This window comes from Nansenia antarctica (assembly GCF_963989245.1).
Source record: "Nansenia antarctica genome assembly, chromosome: 12".
Taxonomy (NCBI): domain Eukaryota; kingdom Metazoa; phylum Chordata; class Actinopteri; order Argentiniformes; family Microstomatidae; genus Nansenia; species Nansenia antarctica.
Genome location: NC_137682.1, coordinates 20,222,567 through 20,233,342, shown reverse-complemented (window position 1 = coordinate 20,233,342; position 10,776 = coordinate 20,222,567). Strand labels below are relative to the sequence as shown.

Below are 10,776 nucleotides of genomic sequence, written 5' to 3'. Positions count from 1 at the left end.
GGAAATGTTAGAATAGGTATAGCATAGCATAGAGTACAGCACAGTGTTTTATTTGTATAGTATAGTATAGTGGATAGTGTACATAGCCTTTATTTATGTAAACCAGCTCTTTTCCCTTCTTGTTTTTAGTTTTTTTTTTTCCTAGCACCAAGGGAGCCACCCCTCCCAAATGTCGTTGTTTGGTACCTGTACTATATCAATGACAATAAAGACCATTCATTCATTCATTCATTCATTCATTCATTACTCAATACTATAACAACCATGTATCCCAGGAGGTTCTTTTGAACATAACAGAGGATATCTCAAACCCACGAGTTACCGTGTGCGCTCACATTATTCACTGCCCAGTGGTTCAAAAAGGAGCGGCGCTTTCCACGCGTCTTACTGTCAACTTTTGGGGTCCAGACAAACTCTAGTTATTCGATTTTCCTGGATTCTGGCTCGCCATTTAATGTGGGATATTTTTTATTGGTACTTGGTTGAAATAGATCACCAGTAAAGCTTCTGAGTTAGACTATTTATTCAAACAAAGTTACATAACAGCTTACAGCATTCCTACTCTGATGATGTAATAGAGAGGGGGTCAGCTCTGGTCGATGGGTCAAGCAGGATGAAAAGAGAGCGAGCTGTACTTTAGCTCACATATTTTATACCTCAGTGATATAGTAATACAAGTCTCTGACAAGGCACCTATCTCGTCCTATCACCTTACTCAGGACAGGGTGTGAAAAGGGGGATAGGTTACAGACAGTATCACTCAGGTCAAAGGGCAGGGGGAAGGTCATAGGAAGGGAGGCCATATTGACCATGTGCTTCTCTAGGACAAAGGGTTAGGGTTAGGGTTAGTGGGGGATGGGGAGAGGGGTGAGGCGGGGGCAGGTAGCCTGCCCATAGGCCCCTTGGCCCTAAGCCTGAGGCCGCCATAAAACCCCCTTCTGGAAATATGACAATTAATAGGACAGATATCTACAGGTTCTTATACACAGGTCTATGTGTGTGTGTGTGTGTGTGTGTGTGTGTAAAAATATACCGCAGAGGAGAAATATGTGTCACGGCTTGGTGAAAAGGGCTGCATGTCGGGAATTGTGAGATATTGTGAGATATTGTGAGATATTGTGAGATATCCTCTGTTAGGTTCAAAAGAACCTCCTGGGATACATGGTTGTTATAGTATTGACTAAGACTGTGAGTTCCACAAACCTAATGTAAATACAATAAGCTGGTGTGGTTATTCTGGGAGAGAGCCGGATTATGAAATCTGTATGTAAATAGATTGAAAGTGTGTATTATCGTGTGTATTCTGTGTACTGTGTTTGCGGCAGGTAAAAACAAAATAGGTTTTGCCTATTTTAACTATTATAACTGAATAATACTTTAATAGTATATCGTTCTACTAGTGAAATTCACTAGCTAGTTAATATTTCTGGTATAGTATCGTTTTGTACATAGGTAAAATTATTTAGAAATATCTTTAATAATTTGTTCATCTTACGTTGAGTATTGTCAAAGACGTTTGTTGGAGGGCAGGGAGAGGGTGAGAGAAGAACACAAGGCATACAAGTACAACGTTATGTGTTTACAGAATCAATAGATCACGGACATTGACATACTCAAATGTTTCCAAGAAACTTTATTCCAAAAAACACATTTATGAAGTGTACGAAGGCTTCTGTTCCAGAACTAACACACATCACATACACACATCAATGAGTGGTCTTCAATCTGGACCACATAAACTGATACTGTAATCAGGTGTATTAATGCTGATCTGGAACAAAAGGCTGCATCCACTATAGCTCTTCAGTACCAGAGTTGGTCATCTCTAACATACAGAAAGCATCCATCACTCAGGTAGCAGTGTCAAAACATGTTGCAAATGTATCTTTTATTTAAATGACCATTTTATTTGTCTCACAGTAGACTAATGGAGTTCAAATCTTATATAGCCTTCCGCAGACTCACTAACCTCTTCAGGTAGCAGTGTCAAAACATGTTGCTATCTTTGTTCTGTTTATCTTTGTCGCCAAGTAGGAGACAAAGATAAGACTGTTGCTACAGTATGTACGTGTATATGGCAAATCTCTCTCCAGGAGTTTGAAAGACATCACAGGTGGAGCAGCGTCTCAGGTCTGGGGTACCCGAACAGCTCAAAGTCTGGTTCGTACAAGTTGTACAGTTTCCTCCTTAACTCTGGTGGAACGTCTGAGAACCAATCACGCACCCAGCTGGTGGCTGTCTGGTTCCGGTTGCTAGGCGGAAACTGGATCTGGTCGTCCACTCCGAGGAGTCGGAGCAGGTGATCAGAGTCCTCATCCAGGTTTTCCAGCTTTCCGACAAAGTCATACTGGATCTGACACGGGTGACAGAGGCTGTACACCTGCTGCCAGTGTTCGTTAAACGGAGTCTCCTTCTCCGTCTCCGGATCCAGGAGATACTGGACAAACTCGGGAAACGAGAGTCGGATTCCCGCCTTAAATGCTTCGGCCACGGAGTCTGGAAGACTAGACACATTCCTGAAGCGACGAAGCATCCCAGAGCCGTACTCTTTGTAGAAGTCCTGGTTGGGGTCGCCGAATTTGTTCCGGAAGGCGGAGATGAGGCGTACGAAGGGGTCTCGGACGAACAGAAACTTGGTGTAGCTCTGGAGCTTCACCCTCATCAGGTCACTGGAGAGTCCCCTGTTGCTCTGCCAGAACTTGTGGATGTTAGGGTGCACGGCCTGGGGGTCACGGTAGGGTTGGCCGTCCTCCGCGAGCAGTCCCTCGGACAGCACGACCATCACACGTTTCCAGTTGGTACATGCCACCTAGAAAGAGGAGAGGGTGGGGGAGGGAGGAGATAGAGGGTGAGAGAGGGAGAGGAGAGAGATAGGAGTTAACTCTGTCCAGATGGGGTGATGATTTTATGAATGCAGGTTATTCTTACATTGAACTGAAAAGAGTTTGAGAGGGAAGGCAGTAGAAGGGAGGAGGAGGAGCGTCCCTCTTCACCCACACACATACATACCTTGGGGACGTAGCAGTAGATCACCTTATGTCTATCGTCCACTATGAGGTGGTTTAGCTCCGGGTTGGGAATCTGGTCAAACGTCCAACCCTTTCCTGGGAATTCCAGTGTTCCATTCCCAGAACACACATCCTGGATACGCTTCCTTCTGTCTTCCTGCCTTCGCCCCTCCTCTCTCGTCCTCTTCTCCTCCTCTTTTCCACTCTCCTCTTCCTCTCTCCCCCTCTCCTCTTGTTTAACACTCAGATCTAAGGGATCTCCTTCGATGGGGGGTTTACCCTCTTGTTTGGGAGTACCGTCCTTCTCATCCATGGATGGGACCCCCCCTAGACTCCCCAGTCCCCTGAGGGGCTGGTGGAGGGCAGGACTCGAAGAGGGGGACAGGCTGAGGGACAGGGCTGCGGTCGGTTGAGGTTGATGGATGGAAAGGTCGCGGGGGTCGTGGGGATAGAGTGCTCCAAGTGCTCCAACATCAACCCAGTATAGGATGACGAGCAGGATCATTAACAGGGATCCGACGATGAACACCTCCCGTAAAAACCTTGACGTTCGCATTTTTCCAGATCAGAGTGAGGAGGAAAGAGAGAGCTTGTCTCAGCTGTTAGGGAAATATTTAAGCATCTAAATAGAAAATAGAAAAAGGTAGCCTGTTTTTTTCAAATTGCATAGAAAAAAGTATTTAATTAACGTTTGCAAAAGGAGAACAGTTTACACTATGACAGACAGAGTCTGTCAGTCAAAGTCTTCTCAGAAAAGTCCCAGACAGAGAGGAAACATGAATTTTTATACACAGATAACAAACACCTCAGGTGAGATCAAACCAATCACATTGAGGGGAGGACACAGCAAGAGGGAGGAAGGTGAATGTGGGTGAATCTGGCCCTCCCTTCCTTACGTCTTAGTCTTGACGTGAACATATTTGCTGAGGTTGTATCCCTAATGTAAACTGGGAGTATACCTAACTGTATAATTAGGGATTACAACATTGAACAGGTTGTCTTATGCCATACTAATAACCTTTATCTGTATAGCACCTTTCCTGTCAACGTTGCAGCTCAAAGTGCTTTATCATATCCACCTATATAGCATAAAAACAATAATAGAACAATAGTCAATTCATCACACACTGGTTAAGAGGTAAATATTAGTACTCTGCGTCGGGAAGATCTCATATGTAAACTGAGGAGAATTGAATAAAAGGATTTTTGCTGATCCCAGGCCTGTTGATTCTGTTAGTTTTTATGTTTGAACTAAAATGACTTGATCCTACCTCCTGGTGGGGTGGTCACAGGCCTCCAGGCTGTACATGTGTGTACATGCAGACAGTTCACTGTGTATGTTAGTGTACGTTAGTACCCAGGCTGTACATGTGTGTACATGCAGACAGTTCACTGTGTATGTTAGTGTACGTTAGTACCCAGTGGTCAATGTGAGGAGAAGAAGCACACACACACACACACACACACACACACACACACACACACACACACACACACACACACACACACACTCTCTCTGAGTCATGAACTGTCTAACTGAACCCCTCTCTCTCCCCCCTTCTTCTCCCTCTCACTCTCTCTCTCTCTCTCTCTCTCTCTCCCCCCTTCCTCTCCCTCTCTCTCTGTCTCTCTCTCTCTCCCCCCTTCCTCTCTCTCCCCTTCCTCTCTCTCTCTCTCTCTCTCCCCTTCCTCTCTCTCTCTCTCTCTCTCTCTCTCTCTCTCTCTCTCCCCCCTTCCTCTCCCTCTCTCTCTGTCTCTCTCTCTCTCCCCCCTTCCTCTCTCTCCCCTTCCTCTCTCTCTCTCTCTCTCTCTCCCCTTCCTCTCTCTCTCTCTCTCTCTCTCTCTCTCTCTCCCCTTCCTCTCCCTCTCTCTCAGATGTACATATTTACCAGATGATGGAGGGTTGTAGTTGGGATGAGGAGACTGGAGTCACAGAGGGGTTTATGCAGTATGGTTATGATGGAGAGGACTTCTTGTCCTTTGACCTGCGGACGTCTACATGGATCGCTCCAGTGTCACAGGCCGTCATCTATACAAACAGAGGAGGGACAGACAGCTAGCTTATAATGAGCATTTAAAGCACGACTACACCCAGATCTGCATTAAGTGTCTGAAGAGACTCCTGCAGTATGGGAAGAGCAGGACAGGTACACACACAGTGACACATCACCTGACACAACATGTTCATAGTCAACTACTTTGAAGTGGAACTATTACATTCCTTTTATTTCCTGCTGTTTTCGTTTTTTTGTTTTGACTGCTGCTCTTTCCCCCTCTCTGTCTCTCCCTCTTTTATTTCATGCTCTCTTTTTTTGCTTGCCCTTTCCCCCTCCCTCCCCCCCAAACTTATGCTTTCCCCCCCCCTCTCTCCTCCTCCTTCTCTCCCTCTCCCCCCTCCCCAGTCCCCCCCTCAATGTCTCTGCTCCAGAAGACCCCCTCCTCTCCAGTCACCTGCCACGCTACAGGTTTCTACCCCAGAGAAGTTGTGATGTTCTGGAGGAGAGATGGACAGGTGGTGTATGAGGATGTGGAGTACGGAGAGCTTCTCCCCAACCACGACGGAACCTTCCAGATGAGCACTCGCCTCACCCTGAAGCCTGAGGACTGGGTGAAGAACCAGTATGACTGTGTGGTTCAGCTCTCTGGGATGGAGGACGACATCGTCATCAAACTGGAGCGCTTCGTGATAAAGACCAACAGAGGTAAGAAGATACAACGTCCCTTCAGGAACTCTTACTCTTACCACACTGTGACCCTAAGTTCCAGTCTGACTGCTATGTGTTGGTTACAGGTACCACTGACCCCGCCCCCCTGGGCCTCATCATTGGAGCTGTGGTCGGACTCCTCCTCCTCATCATCATCATCATCACTGTGTTCTTCATCATGAAGAAGAAGAGCAAGAAAGGTGAGAAACGCCTCCTCTTCATCATATCATCAATGGAGGTGTTTTTGTCAGTATGTTACATAGAGAATAACTTTGGAGAATATAATGTGGAAATATTTGCCTTCAACCTTCAACTTACCACCACCTTAAAGCGGACAAAAGGCACTGGAGAACACATATACATTCACACCCTTTAATGAAGCAAACTAATTGTGGTGGTTCTGGGCACAGAGGGAGGTCAGCACACGTAGCTCCCCCTGCAGGCCAGAATGCGCCATTGGATAGCAGCTGACCTGTATTACAAAATAGACAGTAAACACACACACACACACACACACACACACACACACACACACGCACACACACGTCAGTCACCATCATTTATATTTGAATAGAATTACATAATTGATGGGCTGAGGCTAGTTATGTTACAGTATGTATATCAGGGCAGACTCTGTGCTCACCACTTACAGTATATTGTATTTAGAGTCTTGTCCTGTGTTATATGACGATATATTACATGTATTGTTGGCCTGTGTATAGTACTGTGAAATCAAATTCCCCCTGGGACATTAAACAAACTTAGTTAGTTAGCGTTACATCTTAGGATAGATTTGAGTCATGTTCTGTATACATACATACTACCATAAGGGCATACTTAATGTGGTTACTCCATGTTTACTAGCTGTAACATTAACGTTACATCATTCTTTTTCACTTGTTACTCAGTCAACCAGAGTGCAGATATCAAAGATTATCAGCCTGTTATTCACTTTATTTGTATAAGTATTATCCTCTGTTTGATTTCTTACCATGTACCGTAACAGTACCTTGCTATGTTTCATTTTCATTATAACATAACGTTATGTTATGATAGCCAGCTAGCATTAGCAAACCGGAAAAGTAGTGTCAGTGAGTCAGTCACCTTTCTAATAAGATTCACAAACCTGAAACATCATCTATGTCATCACTGCTGGTGATGTCATTGTTGTCAGCTGCTGATACTGCTGCTGCAACAGTTCTTGCTTGGCGCTTGTTTTGTTGAAAAAAACTTTGGGATATCCATCCTTACAATTTTGCAAGTCAGGCACTGATTGAGATCACTTCTTCTTCAGGGCAGGGCAGGCTACGCAGTACGCAGGCTAATGTCGCGCAGCTGCTGCCTCTCTGTTGGACTCCGGTACTGCACGTTACTCACGAGAGTTTTTTATTTTATTTTTAATTTTTTTAGAAAGTAAAACATTCGGGGCTTGAGCCCAAGTAGCCACCCCTTAGCCCCGCCCCTGCTCTACTGTCTTTGATATACCTGACAAGAACAGCCTCTCTCATATGGTAGAAAGAAATATAAATAAATATATATACAGGTGCTGGTCATATAATTAGAACATCATCAAAAAGTTGATTTATTTCAGTAATTCCATTCAAAAAGTGAGACTTGTATAATGTATACATTCATTCCACACAGACTGATATATTTCAAGTGTTTATTGCTTTTAATTTTGATGATTATTACTGACAACTAATGAAAACCCCAAATTCAGTATCTCAGAAAATTCGAATATTGTGAAAAGGTTCAATATTGAGACACCTGGTGCCACACTCTAATCAGCTAATTAACTCAAAACACCTGCAAACGCCTTTAAATGGTCCCTCAGTCCAGTTCTGTAGGCTATACACAATCATGGGGAAGACTGCTGACCTGACAGTTGTCCAAAAGACGACCATTGACACCTTGCACAAGGAGGTCAAGACACAAAAGGTCATTGCTAAAGAGGCTGGCTGTTCACAGAGCTCTGTGTCCAAGCAAATTAATAGAGAGGCGAAGGGAAGGAAAAGATGTGGTAGAAAACAGTGTACAAGCAATAGGGATAACCACACCCTGGAGAGGATTGTGAAACAAAGCCAATTCAAAAATGTGGGGGAGATTCACAAAGAGTGGACTGCAGCTGGAGTCAGTGCTTCAAGAACCACCACACACAGACGTATGCAAGACATGGGTTTCAGCTGTCGCATTCCTTGTGTCAAGCCACTCTTGAACAAGAGACAGCGTCAGAAGCGTCTCGCCTGGGCTAAAGACAAAAAGGACTGGACTGCTGCTGAGTGGTCCAAAGTTATGTTCTCTGATGAAAGTACATTTTGTATTTCCTTTGGAAATCAAGGTCCCAGAGTCTGGAGGAAGAGAGGAGAGGCACAGAATCCACGTTGCTTGAAGTCCAGTGTAAAGTGTCCACCATCAGTGATGGTTTGGGGTGCCATGTCATCTGCTGGTGTTGGTCCACTGTGTTTTCTGAGGTCCAGGGTCAACGCAGACGTATACCAGGAAGTTTCAGAGCACTTCATGCTTCCTGCTTCTGACCAACTTTATGGAGATGCAGATTTCATTTTCCAACAGGACTTGGCACCTGCACACAGTGCCAAAGCTACCAGTACCTGGTTTAAGGACCATGGTATCCCTGTTCTTAATTGGCCAGCAAACTCGCCTGACCATTGTGAAGAGGAAGATGCGATGCGCCAGACCCAACAATGCAGAAGAGCTGAAGGCCACTATCAGAGCAACCTGGGCTCTCATAACACCTGAGCAGTGCCACAGACTGATGGACTCCATGCCACGCCGCATTGCTGCAGTAATTCAGGCAACAGGAGCACCAACTAAGTATTGAATGCTGTACATGCTCATACTTTCCGTGTTCATACGTTTCAGTTGGCCAACATTTAAAAAAAAACTTGTTTTGTATTGGTCTTAAGTAATATTCTAATTTTCTGAGATACTGTATTTGGGATCTTCATTAGTTGTCAGTAATAATCATCAAAATTAAAAGAAATAAACATTTGAAATATATCAGTCTGTGTGGAATGAATGAATATAATATACAAGTTTTACTTTTTGAATGGAATTACTGACATAAATCAACTTTTTGATGATATTCTAATTGACCAGCACCTGTATATATTTAAGTCATAGCTGTTTCTATTAGCCTAGTTAGTATATAGGCTATCTTATAATACCGTGTTATAATTAACGGGGGGCGCGCATGGGATAGAGCGCTCACGTGATGCGCGCTCACGTGATCGCGGTCCCGAGAAAAACGACGCTCAGCGCTCACGTCTGTCTTTACTTGTGTCTTTTACGTCTGTCTTTGCCTTTTTAAAGCCTCACAGCAACAACAGTCACATCATGTCTGAAGAGAAGCCGAAGGTAAGCAGCGTTGTTGTGTTTCGCGTTGTAACTCAGCCGCTTGTCTGTGTAGGAGGAGGAGGAGGAGGAGGAGGAGGCTAGTGATGATGCTAAGCTAACCGCTACGTCAGGCTTTTGAGCGGGCTTAGAAAACAAAGACAGCTGCGTTCGTAAAGTTCGCTCTGGAAAATCGGAGCAGCACTCGTGGAACGCCTGTTGTCCAATCAAATGACTTGGGTCCCTTTGTGACCGAACCCAGTGTGTGCTCCGGCACTCCCAGTGGGACTTTACGAACGCAGAAACAATGGTTGGTCGAGTTTTGCGGATTTTTGGGACATCTCCTTCATTTAAATTACGCCATTGTGACTTACAGGCGCATATTCACTGGGGGACCGATGGTAGCTGCTACGCTAACTATCTGGTAGCTGCTAGGCTAACTATCTGGTAGCTGCTAAGCTAACTATCTGGTAGCTGCTACGCTAACTATCTGGTAGCTGCTAGGCTAACTATCTGGTAGCTGCTACGCTAACTATCTGGTAGCTGCTAGGCTAACTATCTGGTAGCTGCTAGGCTAACTATCTAGTAGCTGCTAGGCTAACTATCTAGTAGCTGCTAGGCTAACTATCTGGTAGCTGCTAGGCTAACTATCTAGTAGCTGCTAGGCTAACTATCTGGTAGCTGCTAGGCTAACTATCTAGTAGCTGCTAGGCTAATTATCTGGTAGCTGCTAGGCTAACTATCTGGTAGCTGCTAGGCTAACTATCTGGTAGCTGCTAGGCTAACTATCTAGTAGCTGCTAGGCTAACTATCTAGTAGCTGCTAGGCTAACTATCTGGTCGCTGCTAGGCTAATTATCTAGTAGCTGCTAGGCTAACTATCTGGTAGCCATTTGGTAGCTGCTAGCCTAACTATCTAGTAGATTTGTGTTAGCTGCTAGGCTAAATGTCTAGTAGCTTTTTGGTAGCTGCTAGGCTAGCTATCTAGTAGCTAGTGATGATGCTGACGTTAGGCTTCTGAACTTCCTTGTTAGGCAGGTCTTGTTAGGCCTTGTTAGGTATGTAGCGTATTGCCAGCAGGTCTGTGTTGACCTGACAGTTTAGACATAATTAGCTGAAGCTACCTACTTAGCAAAGCTAAAAGCACGTTTCATGCAAAAACCAAGTGCATTACTACCGCAATGCAATGTGCATGCTGAACCCAAACCCTGGTCTTAACCAAGGTGCACTCTAATTTATCGGTTGAGTCCTAAACTCCCCAACAGCAATCAGTAGTGTACCACAACATCCCCCAGTCCCCTTAATACTACTGTAACTGTCTCTCTAACATGTGTCGTTTATCGCTGTGTTTTGAAGGAAGGTGTCAAGACCGGGAATGACCCAATCAACCTCAAAGTCGTTGCTCGGTTGCCAAAGCTCGGTTGGCAAAGCTCGGTTGTCCAGTTCAAAATCAAAAGGCACACCCCGCTCAGCAAACTGATGAAGGCGTACTGTGAAAGACAGGTAAGAAGACTTCTCTTCTAGATGATGATGATAGAAACAGGGCTCCCACGGGTCCTTGAAATCCTTGAAAGTTTGTGAATTTGAGAGAAAAAAAATCAAGGTTTTAAAAGTTTTTGATGGGGTCATTGGAAGTGCTTGAATTCCCCCCCCTCTCTCTAAAAAATATATATATTCAAAAATGTTTTACTTAGCTCGTCAACTAGTAAATAA

General features: G+C 44.7%; 1 protein-coding gene across 1 annotated transcript; it reads right to left on the bottom strand.

The window, feature by feature from the left end:
- Positions 1-2,107: 2,107 nt before the first annotated feature.
- Positions 2,108-3,564, bottom strand: LOC308168988 (carbohydrate sulfotransferase 12-like; the record flags this gene model as incomplete). Its single annotated transcript, XM_080543626.1, has 2 exons — positions 2,108-2,809; positions 3,010-3,564. The coding sequence occupies 2 exons, from the start codon at positions 3,562-3,564 to the stop codon at positions 2,108-2,110; spliced, it is 1,257 nt and encodes a 418-aa protein (XP_080399752.1).
- Positions 3,565-10,776: the final 7,212 nt, after the last annotated feature.